Source organism: Lissotriton helveticus, chromosome 11 (genome assembly GCF_964261635.1).
Source record: "Lissotriton helveticus chromosome 11, aLisHel1.1, whole genome shotgun sequence".
Taxonomy (NCBI): domain Eukaryota; kingdom Metazoa; phylum Chordata; class Amphibia; order Caudata; family Salamandridae; genus Lissotriton; species Lissotriton helveticus.
This window is the reverse complement of record NC_136072.1, coordinates 774,829,684-774,853,687: the sequence shown is the minus strand read 5'-3', so window position 1 is coordinate 774,853,687 and position 24,004 is coordinate 774,829,684. Positions and strand designations below refer to the sequence as shown.

At 45.4% G+C, this 24,004-nt stretch overlaps 1 protein-coding gene across 3 annotated transcripts in view; it reads right to left on the bottom strand.

Moving 5' to 3' along the window:
- ANXA4 (annexin A4) overlaps positions 1 to 24,004 on the bottom strand; it is a 145,988-nt gene that overhangs the window by 67,899 nt on the left and 54,085 nt on the right. For all 3 annotated transcript variants that reach the window (XR_013602492.1, XM_078666686.1, XM_078666687.1), the window contains exons 2-4: positions 22,324 to 22,377; positions 19,295 to 19,382; positions 8,746 to 8,840 (exon numbers count right to left, since the gene is read on the bottom strand). Coding sequence is in view for 2 of the 3 variants with exons in the window: in XM_078666686.1 (XP_078522812.1) it covers positions 8,746 to 8,840; positions 19,295 to 19,382; positions 22,324 to 22,332 (192 nt within the window). In the remaining variant the exon portion in view is untranslated. The remainder of the gene's footprint in view (positions 1 to 8,745; positions 8,841 to 19,294; positions 19,383 to 22,323; positions 22,378 to 24,004) is intronic.

Below are 24,004 nucleotides of genomic sequence, written 5' to 3'. Positions count from 1 at the left end.
TCTTCAAGACAGAGTAGAATGTTAGACAGCCAAAATGGTAGTCACTTGTCATTAGGTCTAGCCTAGCGGCAGCACTCATGCACTGCTCGCTCTGCGAGGCATGCTGTAATAGAGTATGCAGTGGAAGCCCCGCTCACACTACGCCCATATTTTTAATTGGCTAGTGTCATTGTCCTTCTCAAAAGCTGAATTCTGATTCATTAGGAGGCTCGTTAGTCCCTCCTGGGTACAGTCTTGTCTCCATTTGTTACCACCCATAACGACTGGACTTTTTATTTGACTCGTTGCATGGTCTTCATAGTTTAGTGGGGGAGCACTTCTTTCTTTAATGGTCTTCCCCTATTCCAGCGCATTCCGCTTTCATTTTAGTGGCCGCGCTGCTTTATTTAATTAATTTGAGTGCAGTCCGCATCAGTTCAGTATAGCACAGGCAAACAAGTATTTGCAATGCAACATGTCTCACATTTATGAGAGTTTGAGCTATTGGCATTGTAAATGACAATGCCTTTCATTTAGGTTTTTGAAACAAATAAAAATGCATTGTCATTCGCAATGCAAATAGCTTAAACCTACGTAAAAGCAAGACCTATTGCATTGCAAATGCTTGTTTTTGGTCTGTAATCTTGTACATTAAGCGTTAGTGATCAGCAGGGACAGTGGAGTTATGCAAGTGGTGAGAAAAGGCAAACTATTCATTGTCATTTGGCACACTTACAGTATTATTTCACTAACTCACATTGGCAGTTTAGAACCCGAATACAGCAATCTGCAAGTAAAATGGACCGATACGTTTATGTAGAAGTGTTTTTAATAATTAGAAAATACTAGCTAAACACATCTAAAATTAAGCAGGACTAGGCCAGAGCCAGCTTTCATGGACAACGAGACATTTGTAGAAATAAAGTGCACTTTGATTTTATGTGAACGAGCATTCACCATATGCATGTGTTTCTCCGTGTGCTTTTCCATTTCAGACAGTCAGTACATCAGAAGCCTCATCCGTGGTGCTGTTTATTTTATTAAATATAACCGTATTAATTAATTTTCATCTGAAGGAACCATGCTCAGGATGTTACTGTGTTTGTATCAGTCAACATCCTTTGCTCGAGTCTTCACTAGCTACCATTCATAAAATGGTCTATTATATTTCTGTATTACATAAATGCTGTAACAGCTACTTCATTTCCTATAGACACACCTCTTTAATATTGAGCAAAGTAAGAGTTTACAAAATTCATCTTAATGGACGGATCTTGTGCATTGGAAAAGTGGTTATTTTACATGAATGTGTCTGTTAATCTAGCCTTATTAGGTTATGTCAGACGATACGGAGTGTGTGGTTTTTCTGCCTAAAATCTTATAAAACATGATGCTTTTGAGACATCTGGCAGGCTTTTCTTGCTTTCTCAATTGTGCAGAGTCTAGGTTAGCGTGTTATTTGATTTACCCTTGCTTTACCTTTTAAACTCAGCTGACTATGCGTTAGTCTGTCATTTGATTTAGAGTTTACTTCTAAAGTAATGTTAAAAAAAAAGTGTATGTTGGTACTCTAGCAGAAGTATACTTTAGCTCTTGCCGCTACTGGCTTTAGACCGTGACCTAAATAATAATGCTCGGTCATTATTTGATTGATATACGATTACTGATCGATTGGCCATAATTTAACTAACACATTTTTGCCTTCTATAATTACCTTAATTTTGAATAAATCCATAGTGTTTACTGGCAGTGAAGCATTGCGGAGGTTTCATTTATTGGCATCAGATTTGGTCTCTGAGACTTAGGCAGGCGTTATCCTACGTCTCGACCGTCTAAATTGTTTTAATCAGAGACGACATTTACGAATGGTCAGCCACAGCACATCACCACATGTGGCACTTTTTTGCTGAACTTTATCCGTTTGACCTAGAGAGATTTGTAATCTACAAATTATGCAGCAGGTGATGGATTACGTAGCAAATGAGGTAAAGCCATAATTATACTGAAATAGCACAGAATTGCATAATCCCAATAGGCATAGTGACTGGTCTCCCAAAATAAACAGACAATTTGAATTTATTGGAATTATTTTCTCACAAAACTATTATATTGTTGCTAAACTATATGCAGCCATGAATGGTGTTAAACACTGGCGAGGTATAGTCGTTCTATAGTTATATAGAGTCATCTTTATTAGTTTTAGAACAAGGCGATATATGTTGTCATTTACTATGCATTTAGAGGCATAAGGGCTGCAAGAGGAATATCAACAGCTAATTGTCGAAGCATTCGTTGCAAAGAATGTTTTAGATTAACTAAATTCCTAACTAAATGACCCTACGAGTTCCATTTATCCCGATACCTGCTAGATAAGGCACTATTCAACCTAATGTACATAGATCTCCCTCAAGAGCCTCAATTTCACTATTACCAAAGACAAATAAGGCCAAAAGCTCTTGCATTCCTCAGAGGTCAAGTTAAGGGTATTAACGGCATTAGCCGTGGTCACCAGTTTCCATGTCCTACCCAAAGACTGGACGTCAAAGAAGAGTTTCTGCTCTCTTAAACCGGCATCCTCTGTACCAAGAACCAATAACTGAAGTAAACAGGATTTGGAAGTCACACAAAATAAATAAATAAAAACTAAACCGGACGAAATAGTCAGTGATTGTTGAAAATATTTGATTGTGGAATGTCTCCGACTATTAAAAAACAAAACCTGGAGCTACATTACATTTACTAGGAATCACCAAATGATAGAAGTGAAGGTGTTCTTTTATACACTGCTTTAAAAAAAATCTATTCTTAAGTTCCAGCTCTAATAAAGGGCATGATCCTATGAGAGGCAACTACCACACTCCCACTACCTCACGATAAAGGTTTACCGACAACACCTGGGGTGGCCTTTCAAGTTAAGGCCAATTCAACCCAACTTTGGTATTTTGTGCTATTTACTTGCACAGTGAATGTTCAGTATATCAAAGTACTATAAAACTCATTTTGCCACAATACTGAAATGGTTTAAACCTCTTAAAGCCTCAATCGGCTATACAAAACCGAAATATCAAGTAGTCCGTGTAGCCCAGCATTGGGGCTTAGAAAACATTGTACTTCGAACCCAGAAAAGACAAATCCAATTATTACTACTGAAGGTGGTGGCAAACTCACTGCGTCACTCTCTCCAGTCATCAAATTAACGGCAAAACTTGCCCGGTGCAGAAAATAGCTGTGAGCACTAACTGGGTGCCAACAACGTCCACGCCCTTAACGTCTCTTTCCATGCAGTGTTGCAACATCCTGGGAAGAGCGCCCAAGGGTTACTCACAGCGTGAGTCACCGTGAGCAGTGCAAGTCCCAGTAAACCCTCTGTTCAATCCCTATGTTGAGTGTACGGAAACACAAAAGATTAGCTTGAAAAAACACAAAAAAATAAAAATCAATGCGAAGTCGAAAAGCACACACGGTAGAACAAAAACTCGCACACTGCTACATCGAGAAACACAAAATGGGTGCTCGGTCAAGTAAACACAACGCAAGGTCGGTAAACACAAACTCACCCTGCTAGGGCGGGAAAACACTCTCAAAGCATGGTCAAAAACATAAATCACTGCTAGAGCGAGAAGCACGAACACTCAATGCTTACCCAATTAAGCAGATTCCCTCTTTGTTAGACAGAAAAACACACATGCAATGCGAGGTCGAACAATGCACACAAAATCTGGGCGACCACTCCAAGACCCCACCTCAATCCATAAAACTCAAACAAAGCCTTTCAAAGACAGGCCGGTCAGTATTCCATGTACTTGGATTAACATGTGGTGCATATAACTCACGAGTACTCCTGGCTCATATAAATCAAATACTGCCTGCAGCCAAACACACATCACTGTGCATGCACTTCGAAACAGCCCTCTAATGCCTACACCACAGTTGTGCGCTTTCCCCTACAACCAATCCTAACCCATCTAGTCAGGCTTCTCCAACGAGTAGCTTGCGAGCTGCTAGTAGCTCTGGAGTGTGCAGCCAGGGCACCGAAATTAGAAGCTTTAGCTTGGTTGAATTAATTTACGAGTAGCACATTTGAAAAGAATGTATTTGACGGAAACGTGTGTATTTTCAGGACTCAAAAGTTGAGGTTTATTTCCAAAATATAGTTAATGCTGATGTTTGAGTGATAATGTTTTAGTGATAAAAATTCAAACGTGTTGGGGAGAGTTATTACCAATATTAATAACTTGGCGCTATGGGCATTGTAGCTATGGCGGTTACATGCCACCCATACAAAGGCATTTCACATGGACAAAGCATTTTCAGATTGCAATCAACTGTTCTAATGCAGTTAAGGGATCACTCTGGTAATGTTTGCTAAGGGTTGCCACAGATCTGAGCTGGTCTAATGTGGTAAATAATACATCTCTGACAGTTATGGTAGCTCAGGAGGCTTTTCATTGAACATAAATGCCCTTATTACATGGAATGTTAAGAGACACCGGATTTAGTCTATGCAACACTGAGCATGCAACTCAAAACATTTCCTAGGCCCAGATAGCACGGAAAATACTCTACGCTTACACAGCATAACCAGTGCTACTGGAATTATGCAGCAGGGGAGGACCAAATTATGTGACAAATTTGACTAAATTATGTTGCAAGAAAAGGCACATTTTGCAGTATAATCAGGGCCACTAGAATTATACTCAGGTAAGCATCAAATTATGCAGAAGAGTTGACTAAATTATGCAGCAGGAAAAGGTGTGTTATGCAGCAGATTTGATAGCATAACTTAATTATGTTGGCATTTTTAAACACGGATATACCGTCTGGGAAAATATTTCACCTCATTAGTACCAGTTTATACAACCAAATACAGAAATAAGCAACTGAAAGCCGACCAGTTAACCTTTTACGAAGGGCCTTTCAATGCACGCAAACATGTCACGTTTTGTAACTTTTGACCCGTTTAAGCTAAAAACTGGTTCTTTTGTTAAAATCTGCAGATTGCACAGCAGATGAAGGATTTTGTGGCAAATCCATAATTATGTGCAAAAAGCAGCAGTGGCATAATTCTAGTGCCCTCCTCCCCCCTTCATATTGTGCGACAACATTACTTTATTATTTTTAGATCTTTACACTTGTTAACATACGGTTCACCTCATTAGTATCAGATCAACTCTCAAACATAGCAATAAGCAACAGAAAGGTGACCAGCCATCATTTTGTTAAAATATCCAGATTATCCAGCAGATGGTGGATTGCGTGCCAAGTGCCGCAAATCCATAATCATGCAGAGAACACAGCAGCAGAAAAATGTAATAGTTCGTGGCCTTGCTCAGAACTACGGTCTTGTAAATTCCATACAACACTTTCAGTGCACTTCAAATGGGTCGCAACTCTAGATTGTCCAGGAAACTATGCATTCTCCTCATAAATAACGCCATCCTGTAAATTCCATAAACCAGGGTGCATGCACCTCAGCGCGTTGCATTTTCCGCATGCACCGCTTGACTAATGCTATCCTGCAAATTACCTACAACAGTGTGCATGCACTGCTGAACTAATGAGGTCATGTAAACTCCATACAACAATTGAAACTTGTTCTCTCCTGTGTATACCATACAAGACTGTATGTACTGCATAAATAACTCTATTAATACAAAACACCATTTTTTAAGTTCTCCAAAACTCAGTCCCATAGTCCAAGCAGCATTTTGTGCGAAGACCTAACGGGTCGATGCCAAACATAGTTAAATACAATGTGTGCCCCCCTCAAAACTAACACTGCCCTTTAAAGTCCATTCAACATTCGCGCATGCACCTCAAAAGTGGTGCATGCACTATCTCTTGGAGACTTTTTTTGTTTACCAGTCATGGGTATTTTCGACTGGCAGCCATCTTGCCTTTTCCAGAGAGTGGGATTTTTAGCCGCACCCAGTCACCTATGCAGGGCTTGATCGATGCATTCTATTTCAAACGCACTAGGTTAAAATACTTTGAGCACAAGATTTGGCTCTCCATTAAATTGTATTGCAATAGCTTGACCTTCAAACAGTACTCATACTAAGGTCCAAACCCTAATATGCTGTTGCAATTGTACAGTTCTGGCACCGGCTCCAAAATGGCACAAAACAGCTTGTTCAATTGTTTTCCGATGGGGTATTCCTTTTATTTGGGGCATTACAGCATCTGTGCAGCATGCATTGGCAGAGCATTTTTAGGTTCTTGCAGCTTAGAAAATTCATTGCCCATCTTCGTACTCTCAATTGTTCAGAATTCATTTCTTTCTATCAGTACCTTGTATAAGACTCTTATTAGATGCACTTCTAATGAAGAAAGCAAAAACACAAGTTTGATAGACTGAGCACTGAAACTTTTCAGACATTTACCCCCAGTCACAGATCTGGGTTGGATCCATCATCGTTCTGTAGCTCACTTTGCCATCCCAGTTCAGACTCAGCCATATGCAAATCAGTCTTGACCCTGTGCCTCATGTGAACAGTCCAGCCCGAACTGCCAAGAGAGGTTTTCCATGGACCGAAAACAAGCATCCTGACACCAGTTTCAGGGTAACACCCCTCATCAGCCAGGCTAGCTTGAACCCAGTGGCAAATGAACAACATTTATAAATTGGTGACTAAATGGATTAAGAATTTGGGCCTGGCAGTGTCTTGCAAAGATATTCGATTTAGTATGCAGCTGGCCCAAAGTACACTTAATGTATCACACCTTAAAGCTCATTCAGTGGTGAAGTGTGGCTCAATGGTTAGAGCGGCAGACCCTGATGCGGCGGTCTATCCCGGGAACAGGGTTCAATTCCCCGCCTCAGAGGGTCTTGGGCTCAAAATTCCACGGACATGATAATTCTCGCCTCGGTGCCTATTCCAATCATGGAGTCACACTCTGCAACTCTGGGCAATAGCTTGCTTAATCTCCACAAAGGCCCCCACAACGCTAAGGATGCCTGGCCTCCAGCTTGGGGGTGCCCAGGAGTGGACACCTCACAGGGAAAGCCAGGATGGGTTCCACAGCGGTATTCGTACAAGCGCCTTGAGACCCTTGCAGGTGAGTAGTGCGCTATACAAGTATAAATTTACAGTCAAGATTTTAAATATATATTATACACCTTACAAATTGTTTAGAATGGGCTTTTAGAGCAAAACGGATTGCTTTCCGTGTAGGGGCTGGGTGCAGACACTCACAATATCTTTGCAACTTGCCCACTCCTTTCACCATTTTGGGCTACACAATTAGATAAATTAACTGCCATAGTATGGGATCAACTTTGATCCAAAGTCAGTCATGTTGGGTCATTGAAGCTCAACACCTCGTAATGTGGTTGGGATCTATTTTTATGCATTACAGTTGCACATGTAGGCATTGCCAAAGTACATCTACAAAACGAGTCCCCAGATCCAAGGGCATACTGGCAGGAATTAATTCTTGCCTGTGGCTTAGAATTAACTGTCATCCAGCATAATCCCAGCAGGCGAAAATTGATAAAGCGGTGAGCCCCATTTTGTGTCTTGTATGCCTGGTTAGCCTTCCTGAGGTTTTATGTTATTTAACTACTTGATCTGTTTGTTTAGGTTTTTATTCATTTCGCAATTGTTATCATAGTGGTAGCAGGAATGCACTTTCTTCTATTGCTAAACTCAGAGACTACTTGTTTTCTTTCAATAGGCTTAGAGACCACTCATTGCTTACCATTGGTGGTCTTCGTTGTCTCTCATTAGATGAGTCTTGCTGGTCAGCTGCTGTAGGCTTCTTACTCTTTGAATGTTTGTCCCTTCCCTGGGGCATGGCTACATACTCTGAAACTGCTGGCTGCGTCCTAGTGCTTTTCAACCCTCCCTCCCACTGTTTGTGTTGCCCCGCTCACTTGTCCACCCTCCTGCCATTGTCCATGTTGCCCCCCGCCCAATCAGGCAGAACAGAAACCAAAGTACTATGATGCGGATACTGCTGGCAATGACATAGTGCTTCCCCCCCCCCCCCTCAACACCACTTCACCTCCCTTTCCGAGTGATGCCTCACATCCCACCCTACAGCACTGGGTGAGTCATAGGGATTTTTAAACCTTCAACCATAATGCACATCGGTTGTACAACATTGGTAAAAAAAAAAATTGACAAAGCCAATATCTCATGTAGGCAAGACCTATTGGCTTTGCCAGGGCTTGTTTGTATGAGACGACAACATTGAGACAGTCTTCTGGTTTCATTTGTGGCTAATCAATAGATTCGAGTTTATTTTCTTATTTTAAAAATCAGATTAAAAAAAATAGTAATCAGTAGCTTCAATTGGTAGGGTAGACACATATTAAGGAAGCGATATAGCCAATTGCCTTAGTGTGCACTGCATACTGAAGCCACACTGGACTTTGATAGCATAAAATCCACAGACTTAATAGGGTGCACACAAAAGACAGGGTGCCCCTAGATAGCAAATCTCACCCTGAGACAAAGCTGCAGAAAAGCCTGCATACATTGGCCGCAAAATGTACCCAATTGTGGGAATATGATCCTTCCCACCACTCATGGTGCAAGAGCTCTTCCCCACCTCAGGCAGCCCAAACCGCGAACAGGCCAGGGCAGTAGTAAGAAGCCAGGGTCACTGAAAGTGAGAAGGAGTGGGGGCAAGATTTTAGCTGAGCATTTAGGCATAAATGATGGAATTCTTATTGACCTGCTCAAACTTTGAAGCTTCGAAGAGCCCTCACCCCCCCCCCTTATTAGTCTGCATGGTACCATTGTCCAGAATATCACTTACCTTGCCAACCGTGGTCTTATAGGCTATTTTGATTTCCTGGCGCTGAGCGATAGTACGGTTTGCAATAATGTCGATGATGGCGTCTTCATTTGTGCCTGGGGACGGAGAAGAGAGATGGAACAATTTTAGACATTAAAAGCAGTGTGAAGGACAGAATCTGAGAATACAATTAGAATGCACCATCTGAATCAAGATAACTACACTAATTCCTTCATCTTCTATACACGGAGTCTGTGTATGTTTTTTTTTATTTAAATAAAAGATTGTGAAAATAAAATAAATACAAAAATACATCTTGGTTAATGGTTCAGCAACAGGGGCGTTTCCTTTATGCATTCATCTCATACCAAAGGACGGCCTTTGCTCTATCAAAAAACAGTATTCAGGGGTGTGTCAACTGACATAAGAGCAAATCAGCCCCTCGGAGGATTAGAATTGGCAGCCGATATGGGCTTGTGAAAAAGAACAAAGCATGCTCGCTGATTAGAGGGGGAAACGCCAACTTCAGTGTTTCAAATCTAAAGGCTCCTTTTCAATATTAAAGTTGTAATAATGCCTCTACCTGGAGGCAAGGACTGGTAATCCCACATTGCCCTTTCCTACTCTCTTCCACAGGCTTTAACTTCGGTTTAGTTAAATCAGCAAGTTGGTGATCAGTATCTCTATCAATTTCTTTCAAAGTCCTTATTTCGATTTTTAGAAAAATCATAAAAGACATCAGCATAAAAAAACTATTTATGGCAATGTTTAAAACAGTATTTAAACCAAAGTGAGCCAGCATTATTTGGACAAGATAAAAACCATTATAACAGGAGGACACAATTTAAAATATAGACAGAAGGGATAAGAAGGGCATTTCAAGATGGGAGAGTCTCAGCTTGTTGGCTTTAATCACCCAGGCCCATCCCAGAAACTTTGCCACTGCTACCACAATAGCTTGTTCCGTGTCAGTCCTAAGGACCCTCAGGGCTGCCATGGCTACCCTGAACCCCAAGTTTTTACAAATGGGGTTCAACCATTTTAGTCTGGGCTTTCTATAGGACGGGGATATAAAAAAAGAAATGTGCAGTTGTTTCCAACACTTCTGGGCAAAACGGACAATGGCCTCCAAAAAGAAATGGGAGGAAGTAGCTACGGTAGGAACATGCTGCTAAAGAGGTTTTGTAGTTGGTTGTGATGTTCAATGGTAGCTTACAAAGCAGAGTTGAGGAGAGTTAAAGCTGTTGTATTTACTCAGCACCGAATGCTGCTATAAAGCGGTCACGGGCACATGCTGCGATAGCGGCTGAAACGCAAAAGGATAATTGAAAAAAATGCATTGAACTAAGAACAAAACCCCGAGGTATGGAATAAATGATTAGAGGAATTAAGGAAGATATATCGGCATTAACTGCTTTCTACATTTACAACTGGGCAACAGTATCTTAACTTCAGGACGCTAAATGGGGCCCAAGCATTTGCATCCAGAACAAATTGCTCGAAGCACCATCAAGCTTCCACCCAACTCATATCTGCCAATCCTCCGGCACATATATGGTGGAAACCAGCCTGCAATATGAGAGAACAGCAAAAGGCTAACCTATACAGGCAAAGTTTCACTCCTATCACTTGGGAGGTCTGTCAGTCTTTAGATCAACTTTAACTCCAACCAGAAAGGAATTTTACTTGCAGCATACTCAGTCTGAAATGTTAAATCCTCCACTGGTTCGACATTGGGGAGATTCCAATTTGTGCTTTTAGAAACCACCATACATAAAACCAGAATTGCAGTCGTGCATTTTCGACATAACTAGGGCTAACATTTTAAGACATGCGGCATGAGAAGAATTTGTCAAGATTAATGCTATGCTCTGAAATCCGGTTGTCCCACCCACCGCAGAGCAGAAAAGAGGACTGCCAAAAAGCACACTTTTAGTAAATCATTATATTGACTTAATTGTTCAGGGCTTAATATACCCAATTGAGCCCTTTTGAGAATACCAGCTAACTTGCAAGCAGTGCAGCGGTTTCGAAAAGTGCCTCTGCGAGTAAAACAATCAGTTTACTAATTCCAATATGTAGTAAAACAGGAAATACCACCACTTTTTACAAAACTCCTCTCACTGTCTCAAAGTTCATAAGTTAAAGCATATTCAAATGGAAGGAAACAATTTCTTTGCTTAAGCTGTTTTATATGCTTAGCATTAGAAGTATTGCAATATGCAAATTAATTAATGTTTTTATCCTTTCAGTAAGATAAAGGAAACGAATTAATATTTTTGTCCTTACTAATCTTTCAAATTTAGGGCATTTCATTGATATTCCTATCTTTGACTCCACACTCCTCCCTTACTCAAAACTAAATTGTACAATTCTACAGATTGTAAATTCATTAAAGTACGTTAGAATGGTTATTGCAAAGGGAACCGTTCCCCCTCACCCCCCCAGTTAAAAAAAAAGTTACATGAAAAAGTTCCAAAGGGTGTGCAAGAAGTTTGGGGGAGGGGGTGTGGGTGAAGATCGATAAAAGATTAAGTAAGTCAACACTAATGCTAAACGAAATATTTTCCCATGGTATGCAGAAGCAAATGCCAAGAGAATTCTTCAAAACCTGCTCTGGCTAATCTACTCCCCTCCCCCAAACACACAATACAAAATCACCCGTCGGGTATTGGAGTGGTTCTCCTGAGAGTAATGAGGTCTAATTGAGATATCACACAAACTGCTCAGTTCATGGGCGCAGTGGGCAACTGTTGTGGTTCTCCCTGGATCTCGTTTTGCAAGGGAGAAGCATAGTGTAGTGTTGCTGCCAGTGGGGTGTACCACTGTAGCACACGCCCCCTCCCACTGTTATTGCATGGTTTACCCCTGGAGCGTAAGGGGTCGTTGGTTCAGTCCAGGCGTATGCGTGGACACGCAAGTTGAGTAATAAAAGGCCCAGGGAGCTGGGCGTGGTCAGGTTAGTTACCGCCACCAACTGCAATCCATGTGTCGTCTCTCCTTATGCCTTGACCAGGACACTACACTGGCGACAACGGTGGTCTTATTTCCACCCCAGAGCGTGTCCTGCCGCACCACCGCGACCCAGGCGTGCTCCGCTGCCTAGCGCCGTGCAAGCCTGCACGTGGCGCACCCGGCACTCTACTCACCAGTGCCGACTGACACGTCCGGCCTGCCTCCTGTGCCATCCTGCAGCTCCGCGGACCTGGTCGTCACCCTCAGGTCCCCCCCCCCCCCCCCGAGTGCCCCCGCTGCTCAACGCTGCCTCCAGCCCTCCGGCTGCACCGCTGTACTCGGCCCCCGGTCGGTTCATCGGCCTTCCCGCGCAGTGAGTTCCCGCACCTCACTCCTGGCGCGCGACGCGGCCGATCCACCATTTCTCACGCTTCTCGCGTGAGCACAAACCCTGCCATCCCTCACGCATCTCGCGGAACGGGACCTCATAACCCTCCGCACCGCTGGTTTTCCATTCCCAGACGTCTGCAGCAACCCACGGTGGTTCTTGAAGCCCCTCCTGTCACCCAATCGGCAGTGCTTCAGCCATCATGGCCACCGTGCCGCATCTAGAGCCTTTTACTGTCACAGGGAGCCCCCCCTCTCAGGCTGCCCGATGGAAAAAGTGGCTAGAGCGGCTCGAAAATTACTTAGTCGCAGCGAATATTGCGGTGGGGCGCCAACGCGCAATGCTGTTATACCTAGGGGGTGAAGCCATCCACGACATCTCCAAGGACGTCACAGAGGGTGCCCCGCCCCACACGTATGCGACCCTACGAGACGCCATCACGAGGTATTTTGAGCCGTTTACTAGTGCGGATTACGAACGCTTTCTCCTACGCCAGGCACGCCAGCTCCCAGAGGAGTCCGTAGATGTATTCTATACTCGGCTCAAGAAATTAGCCAGCACGTGTACCCTCCCGGATGCGGCAGATGAAATTCGAGCCCAGTTCATACAGGGATGCGCCTCCCTGAAGCTGCGTGAGAGAGTGCTTGAAACGGACGAGATGCCCATGCGCGACATCCTGGCCCTGGGGCGGTCCAAAGAGCTCTCTAAAGCACGTGCTGCCCACATGGAACCGACTACAACGGTAACAATCAAGACGGAACCCGTGTGTGCCATCAGGTCGCAACCAACAGACGGCCGGATGAGAACCCCCAAGAAAGGGCGGCCGAAACCAAGCCAGTCCTCCCACGACCAAGCCTGCATGTGGTGCGGAGGTGTCACCCCCCCACAAGGGCGCCTGCCCAGCCCAGGGCAAAATCTGCAGCGCGTGTGGAAAAGCAAATCATTTTGCGAGTGTCTGCTTATCGTCCCAACGGAAGAAGCAGAGTGGCCCGCCCAGGAGAGTACGACAAGTGGCACCAATACAGAACACGTCGAACAGCAGCGACATGGACGACGACGAAGACGCCGCGTCAGTCCACGTGGTGCGCATGCTCAACGCCCTAGCAGCCGCGTCGTCGACCGAACCGATGTGCACCGTCCAAGTGGTCAGAGCCCTCAGACACCGGCGCCACAATAAACCTCATGGCTGCCAGCGTGTATCAATGCCTCGAAGACGCCCCCACGCTTCACCCCACAAGAGTGCAAGTGTTTGCCTACGGAACCCGGCGCCGTTGCGCCTGTGCGGAGTATTCCAGACGACTGTGACCCACGACTCAACGCAGCTGCAGACAAAGATCTACATATCCCAAGAAGGTTCAGGGTTCCTTCTTGGTTGCAAGACAGCACGGGAACTCGGGCTCATACATTTTGCCCTTACAGTACAAGCACAAGGTTTGGACCATCTGGTTACAGAGCATTCCTCGCTATTTGAGGGCATCGGATGCCTACGAGGGCCCCCCGTCCGACTCCACATTGACCAGTCGATAGCCCCGGTAGCCCTCCGGCACAGACGGATCGCTTTTCACCTCCGGCCCAAAGTCGAAGCTGAGTTGAGGATGCTTGAACACGCAGGTATCATCGAACGAGTGACTGGACCCACGCCGTGGGTGTCCCCCATCGTTGTAGCCAAAAAGCCAAAGCAACCCGAAGCTGTGAGGATGTGTGGACATGCGCCTCCCCAACCTAGCAATTAATAGGGAACGTCACCTGACGCTGACCATTGACTAAATCATCAGGGAGCTTGCAGGGTCTAAGTGGTTCTCCAAGATGGACCTGCGGTCGGGGTATCATCAGATCCCTCTTCACCCAGACTCGCGCCCAATAACAACCTTCTCCACCCACGCAGGCCTGTGGAGATATACAAGACTAAACTTCGGCATTTCGAGTGCGGCTGAGGTGTTTCAGAACATCATTCACAATGTCCTCCAAGGCCTCGACGGTGTGCTCAATGTGAGCGACGACATCCTGGTTCATGCCCCAACCTTGGAAGAGCACATCACACGCCTCCAAGCAGTGTTCAACCGGCTAAAGGAAAGAGGACTAACTCTCCACAAGGACAAATGCGAGTTCCTACGCAAAGACATCAGCTTCTTCGGATACAGGTTCTCCGACCAAGGAGTTGGCCCCGACCCGGACAAGGTCAAAGACATCCACGGCGCGCCAGCCCCCACGTCTGTGACAGCCGTCCGCAGCTTCCTAGGTATGGTGACATACTGCGGGCGTTTCATCAAAGATCTGTCGGACTTAACGGGGCCCCTCCGCGACCTTACTAAGTCAAATGCCGCCTGGATGTGGGGCCCAGAACAGCAGGAGTCGTTCATGAACACCAAAGCAGCCCTGTCGGCTGGCACGACCCTGGCCTACTTCAACCCGCAGCACGAGTCACAACTGCTGGTGGATGCCAGCCCCACTGGCCTGGGAGCAGTCCTATCGCAGCGTCAGGCGTGCGGAGAGTGGAGAGTGGGCCCCTGTAGCGTACGCCAGCCGCACACTGACACCGACCGAACAACAGTACTCGCAAATTGAACGTGAGGCGATTGCCATCCTGTGGGGGTGCCGCCATTTCCATATCTACCTCTATGGACATCCCTTCTCAGTAATCACCGATCATAAGCCCCTAATACCACTGTTCCAAGGTTCATCCTCTCGCCCACCACCGAGAAATGGGTGCTGCAACTGCAGGAGTTCCACTTCACCGTAGAACACCGGCCCGGCACGCGGAACCCCGCGTATTATCTGTCAAGACACGCCAGTCTAGTCACTGACGCGGAAGCAGCTGAAGCAGCAGCCACGGAAGAGTACGTCCGGCTAGTCGTTGAAAGGTCAAAGCCGCGTCCAATGTCCCAGGAGGAAGTAGTGAGAGCCACTAAGGATGATGACTGCCTCCAGATCGCGATCCAAGCCATAGGATCCAGCGACTGAAAGGCGCTGCAAAGCCCGGCATCCTTTCGCACGCAGGACGCCCAAACTGTTCTGAAGGCCCTGCATCAAGTCAAACAGGAACTGTCCGTCTCAACCGAAGGATGTCTCCTGAGAGGCCCGCGCCTTGTACTGCCCAGCAGCCTCGCCCAACAGGCTGCCTTGCTGGCTCACGGATCGCACCAAGGGATCGTCAAGTCCAAAAACAGACTCAGAAGCAAGTTGTGGTTCCCCGGACTCGACGGAGCCGTCGAGGAAGTGGTTCATAGCTGTCCGGTATGCCTAGCGACAAGCCTACCAAACCCTCCAGCACCGGTAATCACCGAAGAAGGGCCGACATCCCCGTGGGTACGAGTAAGCGCAGACTTTGGCAGTCTTCCCGGAGGCAAATACATGCTTGTTGTGGTGGACGACTTTTCCCGCTACCCCGAAGTAGAAATTGTGACATCGACAGCAGCATCTGAGGTGATCCCTAAGTTCGAAAAGATCATCGCCACCCACGGGATCATGAAGGAAGTCGGCACAGACAATGGACCCCCGTTCAATGGCAGCGAGTTTACAGAGTACCTACAGAGCCATGGCGTCAAACACAAACGGATAACACCAAGATGGCCGCAAGCCAATGGAGAGGTCGAGAGGCTAATGAGAACTCTGAACAAAACAATCCAAATTGCAGTCGCCGATGGCCACTATCTGGAGCTGGCCATTTACCAATTCCTCCGAGAATATCGCCAGACCCCCCACTGCACTACAGGAGTCGCCCCGAACAGACTCTCCTTCAACCGGGCTATTGCTGACACCATCCCGCACCACCCCATGTGGGAGCTGGCCCCTAGCCCCAGTAACCGGTCCATGGAACAGCGCACCAAGAACAACCAGGAAGCATCCCGAAGACGGAGGGCCGCAGACAGGCCCATTCAAGTCGGAGACACAGTTCTTGTGAAAGACCGCCATCCCGGTGGGAAGTTTCGCCTGCCTTTCGAGCTGGACCCCTGGAGGGTCACCGAGGTAAATGGAACAATGATCACGGCGATCAGAACTGGGGAACTAGTCACAAGAAACGTTTCGTTTTTCAAGCAAGTACCCGAGAGAGGAGAAGGCCCGGAACCGGATGACTGGCACCTGTGCCCACCGCGCAGACCATCGGACCAACCGAAACAAGCACCACGACACACCTAACAGGTGGCCTCGCCCGAGCAACAATGAGCCAGAAAGATCAACTGAAGTCCCCAGCGCCGCTGAGACTAGAGAGGCAAAAGAACCTCCCCCAGCCGCAGCAGAAGGTCGCAGCCAAGCAGAAAACAGCCTACGTCCGTGCCCCAAACCTTCCCAGAGGTACCGAGACTTTGTGGCCCAGTGCTGGCGGTGAAACAATCCAGATGGCTGACCCCGCCGAGAATAAAGTAAGACTGTTCTATTTTGTGTCTGATATGTTATGGTTTTGTCAGTAAATTCAGAGACTGCATCAAAGACTATTTAGCGGACTTTGTCAAACATAGCAGAGTTAACGGTCACAGCGCCTCCGCTGACCAGATAGACTTTCGTGTGCCATCGTGTTTTCCAGTTTGTTTTATCCCTAGGTAAAGGAGGAATGTAGTGTTGCTGCCAGTGGGGTGTACCACTGTAGCACACGCCCCCTCCCACTGTTATTGCATGGTTTACCCCTTGAGCGTAAGGGGTCGTTGGTTCAGTCCAGGCGTATGCGTGGACACGCAAGTTGAGTAATAAAAGGCCCAGGGAGCTGGGCGTGGTCAGGTTAGTTACCGCCACCAACTGCAATCCATGTGTCCTGTGTCGGCTCTCCTTAGGCCTTGACCAGGACACTACACATAGGAACTGCTCGAACCTCACAATCCACCCTTTTTTTGGTCGAAGCCTACCAGACAGCTCAGCTGTCTGATTTGCTAACGACAACTTGTGGGAGGGGGTGTAGCGGGGAGAAGAAGTTACGGGCAGGCTGCACGGATGATCATGCGGGACAGGATTTTGAACTATGGGCAGACATATTAGATAGCTTAACGGAGGTGGTGCTGCAGATGGACTACTTTGACACAACCATGAACACACACCCGTCTGAGTGCGGCGTGGATCATGAGTCGGAGGTTGTTGATGTAGTTTGTGGACCTCTCCCTCCCCGTCCCTCTCTGGTGTTTACCCCACTCCCTTTTCATTTTTGCCGTTCTACTGTGCCATGTCCCTCCCACTCACTGTTTTGAGGACTTGGACCGAGGGGTGACGGTTCTTTGAAGGATATTACTGCACTTGCCCGCTGCTTGCTCTTTTGCTGATCTACTTTTTGTTGTTCCATCATGATTACATGCAATATTGATTTCCTGTGATTAGGTAATTATCAATGTTAATGCTTTGATTCCGTACTGGAAATGGATAATCCCCTACACTATTATCTTGTAACTGTATTGTTTCGATGTGCCTTGACAATTGCATAAATCGCAACTAAAACAATTTTTTTAAATGAACACACGTATCATCTTGGGGACAATTGGAAAACTTCTTTAGGGAATGCATTCCGCCCATTGCTTACCACTGACTTTGTGGTTTTCGACTCACATTTGCTTGCTTTCTGTTTGCTGGCTTTGTTTTAGGCTGTCCAGCTTGAGCTCAACCCTTCCCATCTACAAAACCCATTTACTGTTTATTGTATTCTTCCACCAGTACTGAATTTTTGTAAACCGCCCTTTAAATATTATCATCTTGTCAAATTAGTTGTGCATGCAAAGACCGAGGTCAAATGTCACTGTCTTCCAGGGAGGTTTTTTCCTAGCACAAACCAAAAATTGTTATGTCTGCAAATCAGGTGCACAGATATTTCAGAATATGGACAGCACAAACGAAGCACATGTGTAGGTAATTGTGAAGCACAAAGGAAACATATTTTAATACGGATTAGTACAAATCAATACACTGGGTGATGACATTCACACATTATCGTTTGTGCGCTATATACATTTATCAGTAAAACTGTATGTCTATGCAAATGTAATAGTAATTTCAATTGATGTGTGGTCTGTAACAGCAGAGCATCACCAGACCATGCATATTTCACTTTATCTAACTCCGCTCTACTCTGCACCGCTTCACGCCACTGTACTCTAATGTGCACCACTCAACGCTACGCCACATCTCAACTCTATGCCAATGTACTCTACTCCACACTACTCTGCACCCTTCACCACTGCACTCCGTCATGTCAATAAGCCACTGTAATCTACTCTGCACCATCGCACTCTACTCTGGAACAGTGTACTCTACGCCATTTCACTCCAATCTATTCCACTCTGCATCATTCCACTCTGCAGTACTCAAAACCCAACACACTCTACACCACTGCACTCTATGGCAATCTACCCTGCCCCACTTCACTGTATGCCACTATACTTCAGAATAATCTACTCCATAGAATCGCACTGTCACTTTACTCTGCACCACTCTATGCCACTGGACACTGCACTAATGCATTCTACACCACTCAACTATATTCCACTCAACACCTTTGCACTCTACCTTGCATCACTCCACGCCACTTCACTCTACAACAATCTACCCTACATCACTGTACTCTATGCCAATGGAATCTACACCACTTTACTCAAAACCAATTTGCTCTATGCCAATCTACTCTACACTATTGTACTTTACACAACTTCACTCTACACCACTTCACGATGCTGTACTCCATTAAACTCAACTTTGACACTCTACTACTCCACTCTACTTCACTCTGCTCCACATCTCTAAGCCACTCAACTATACAACCCTCTACTCCACTCGATGCCATTCCACTCCTAAACAACTCTGCAACAATATATTCCGCTCCTATCACTACACAACACTAACCATGCCGTAACACTACATCACTCTACTCTATTCCACATTGACACTTTATACCACTCAATTCTGTTCCACAACACTCAACTCCCACCAGAACACTACACCACTCCATGCCAATCCACTTCACCCCACTGACTTTCAACGATTATGAACAGCAGGCACGCGGGTGTACAACATGGGTAAAACATTGGCAAAGCCAATAGCTTTTGCATAGGAGAGACCTATGGGCTTTGCCATTGCTCGTTTAAGTTTACCCACACAGCGAATTGGGGTGGTTATTGCACATAAATTTGCTAGTCAGACAAATAAACAAAATATTCTTGGCTTCAAACTAATTTGCCAAAAATGTTTCTCCCTTTCAACACGGAAGAAGGCCTTCTGCAATGATCAATGCTAAACTGTGAATTCTCTTGTACTTACCGGCACCCTTCATGGCGCTCCGCAACTTCTGTACATCATCTGCAGCATTGAAGGAAGCATAGGGCTTGATGCTGCCTTTGGTTCCGGCCTTAAACAGATGGAAATTGAGATGATTACTTGCTCTTCCCATAAATACAATGATTCAAATTATTTAACACTGTTCCGAATGACAGGACAGCCTTACTTGGGTGGTAGAGATAGCTCAGGTGACACCCTTTAGATTGCATAACCATGCAATTTCTAATGACAAATGGCCCCATTTATTAATCCGAATCTTGAATAAAATGCACAGATTGATAACAAGATATTTAATGAAGTACACATCTGTCAGACCTGGTTGACGGGGCAATGGAGCAACCAGGTGCTACTAGGCCACAGTCATCAGGACTGGGGGAGTTTGCCTCAAGTATCAGGGTCAGTACTACTATTCCTGCAAAATGGTCTAAATGCAACCCTTTCAGCCCTGGACTACCAGGAGTAGCGACGGTGAGCAGCCAAATGCTTCCCAGGGAGGTTAATGTGATTGTCCAGTCCAGTGCCCCTTTTGATGAAAAAAAGTACCTAACATTTTAAAATGCAATGCTACATAAAAGTATCAAATACCCAGGACCCACGTTTGAGGCTAGCACTTCTAGGTGAATAGGTCCCTCCATCTCACTGTGCCCCAGTCCACCCTCCTCCATTACCTTAGGGTACTCTGGTGTGAGTAAAAGTGAAGGTGCAGCCCTCTTTCCCATTGTAATATAACTGAGTCTCTTATCCTGGTAATGGGACTCCTGGAGGGCAGGTGCAGGCCACGCGGCAGTGTTCTAGGGGTAGCAGCAATACACACCGGATACACGGCAGCCCTCTTCTGGGCTGACCAAGCTAGTAACAAGTTGGCCTCTTGGTCACTGGTGGACTTACTCTATTCAGGATGGTGAGTCTTGGGAGTTAGTGGCTTAGGCCTCCCTGGGAAGAGGCATTAATGCAGTCCTCTGGCAGGTACAGGCTCGGGCTTGGCGAATGGGTAGCTTTGACGTGCTGCGGAGGATGCCACCAGCACTAGTCACTCAGTTGCTTTGGCACACATTGATCAATAAGCTTCCCCTTGCAGTGGCGTAGTCTACACAGACGCATGGTTGACCGGTACAAGGGGCCGGCCACAGTCTGTTCACCAGTCAGACTTGGGTGAGCGCCAAAGCTTCACTGGTCTCTTCTTCAGCAGCACTAAGTGTTCCAGCACGTATGGGCAAGTGCCATGACTACTTCACAAGGATTACTTCAGTCACTTGAGAAGTGCCACTGGTCAATGACAGCCCCTTCCTCAGGAGCACAGACCACTCTGGAACACTAAGGAAAGTACCGCAGCTGCGGTGGCAGGGTCGACAAGGGGATTTGCCCATGCAGAGAATACTCCGCCATGGAGCATGTGACCAGCCCGGAGTCAGAAATACACTAGCCCTGCTGTTTACGAGCTGCTGGTGTATGAATTCACAGCTCCAGGGGTCAACTTGACTTGTCCACATCAGTAATAAGCTTCTCATGTAGGGATGGATCGCCCCTTGTCCCCATCTTCCAAGAAGACATCCGCAGGCGTTTCAAGACAGTGACAACCGTTCTTACTTCAGATCAGACGCCAGGTGATGTCACCTTATGTCTGGGACACTAACACAGAAGGAGAAGGAAAGCAGGGTTCACTCTAGTAGGGGAAATCTAGACAGACCAAAGAAAGGGATGGGTAGCCTCCCAATTATCCCATCCCAACATGCAAAACTGTTTTTAGGAACGAGGTCCCCCGAGCACAGGCGGTCCTTGCCTACATGGATAAAAGGGCAGCCAGTACGGAGACCATGATCTTGTGCACCTATACGCACGATATTTGAAACAAATACCTCCACTCACTGGGTCACAGTGAAACATGCAGAAATACATCCGTTGCACCCATGTCCCATGAGGATAAGTAAGAGATCCCAGTTATGGGGAGATGGGCAACCTTTACACCGAGAAACAGGCAGTCACCACACAGGGTTGGTTTCTCGTGTAAAAAAAATAAATAAAAATTTTAAAAAGGGGCCTATGCCCTTGGACAGTCAATCTTCTGTCCACCACTGGAGCCACCTCATAGCTTAGTATTATATTTTGAATCCAGAGAATGGCATTTGAGGAATACGTTCATTGCGCTGCAAGATGCATGCTTGATTAAGTACTCGCTGACAGGTTCATCTTGGGAACTTTTAACTCCAGATGCTGAAGTTTCAGCTACCACGAGAAGCACAGGTAACCTACCTGTTCCCCTAGCGACGGCCCCACCCCCCCCGGCCAAAAAAAAAAAAAAAAAAAAAAAACCACTATTGCATGCTTCAGAGGTGAAACCGGTGTGCTAAAGAACACAGCGCATCTCACATTCTTACCCAAGCAGGGAACACACTGGACACAATAACATGACACACTTGTGACAGAACAGACCACATACCTTCTTTACACAGGCCACCACAGTGATGTTTGACTCAAGAGATGAAACCACCACTAAAAACACATTGCAATGGCACAAGTTTTCAAATTAATGCGATACACGAACAATTAAAAGCGTACGTTTTAAGAAACATGTGGAGCTTCAAAATACGCCACGTTTGATGCAATAGGTATGTGCATTTCCAACATGGTGTATGAACTCGCAAGCCACATGCTAGCAAGAAGGCAAGTTATAGTCCTTATCAAAATAGTCCTTAAAAATGTAATTTAAAAAAAAAAAAAAAAAGAATTTTTTTTTAGTTACTAGGACTGGGCACCTTCAGGTTCTTTGCTGTGGGGAAGTACCTTTTTTTTCCTTTTAGAATATTTATCAGGAAGTGGTGGTCATAAAAATGTATTGTACACTAATCGGTTGCAGATACACGTTATCCGAATACTTAAGAGACAAGTGCCAGGTTCTAGGGTGCACGAACCGAACGGTCTCTTATCATCTGCAAACAATACATGGATTATCAATATGTACCACCCAACGGTGATGCGGTATCCTCCTGGCACGGGGTTGCGCCCTGACTTACCGTTGCCATGGTGTAGGGTTAATGGTAAACTTCAGGTTAGTTATTCAAATAGATCTGCAATGTAAATGAAGAGAAAAGGGATTATTTTAGGGGCTATAAACACAAAGCACAGCACATTTACCCAGACACCGGCATCATTATCACAACAAGGACCTCTGTGGAAACAATGCAATGTAATAACAGCTGCTGCTGCTTTGCTTCTAAAATTTGCATATTACAATAAGTATTTTTGCATTTTACCAGAATATCCTCCTATTACAGAGACGGACACATGTAAAACAAGACCATTGAAAAGCAAAAACAGACAAAACAAGTCTAACTACTTTGAAGGGAATCTCACACTTTGACACAACCTTGCTCATAGCCAGCATCCCTGGCCTCTTGACTGGAGTCTCACATCAGAAGAATCATTGAGGTACAAGTCCTAAACTTTTAATTATGTTGATTACTGGAGCCAGAGACCTCTGGGCCCAAATAATGAGAAACTGATTTTTAATATTTCATGTTCTGCCTCTGTTGGGTGGGTATGACGGCTCAGGAAACAAACCACCCTGAGCTATCATTAGGAGCTGGAATCCCTATATCCAGCTTCGAATGTCCCCCTTTAACCCTACACTGCAGCATCGCCAACCTAGCACAGGGGTCTCCAACCTTTTCTGTATGGAGAACACTGAACAATCAACGGAAACAGAAGAAGAAAAAAAAAAAAAAAAAAAAAAAAAAAGAGGAGAAAGCAATGTAATTCCAAGGGAAACATTGACTAAACATACAAAGTAAGGATAGGAGTGAAGGGGAGGCTAGAGAAAACTGCATTCTGATCTTCACAAGATGGAGTGAAGTGAAAAATACATCATTTGCTAAAACGCACACCAACGGATTATAGGCCTCTAAATCAAGAACTCCTATTTTCCAAAGTTAGAGTTCGAAGTTTTGTTTTTAAAACTATAAAAATGAGCTGCCTACCTGTCTTGTGCACACAATGTTAATGTTATTTATAAAGCTCACAAATACCAAAAAAGGTGTCTCGGCGCTAAGGACCGTAGGCATCCCTACATAGCACCCCTCACTGAAACAACCAAGTTTTCAAGCTTTTTCTAAAGCTCAGAAGGGACCTGGCATTAGTGTTGCAGTGTGTGTACAATGCTCTTGTATGTAGAATCAGTCAAACAATAACACTCACGAGCAAAGTAACGTATGCGTAGTGGCACAAGTGCAGGTAAATCAGTCTTAATAAGGACCATGGCCGGAGCAGGTCTCGAGACAGCTCGCCTGGTGAATACAAACCCAGCCTAGACTTGATCAGACAATTTACATGCACAGACCACCACCAAGTCTCTTTCTTAGTTCCACAATTGATTAAATGAATCTCAGAGTTTGGAAATGAACACCAATGTTCTCCCCAGAAGCAAATTGTGTTTGAGGTGGGTCCCATATTTATTAATTTATTTTTAGTGTCTCCTGTAGCACCAACGTGACCCATTCCTGGGTGTCAGAGCGCTTTAAAATTCAGCACCAAACAGTTGATCAAATTTTACAAATTTACATTAGTAACATATTCAATCTTACTAAGCAGCCACTGGGGTTATAGTAATACAGGTCATGTCATACTTGAATATAAAAATAAACGTACAATGAAAATCCTTTCTAAAGAAAACCTGGATTCTGAATGCTTTATACAGGG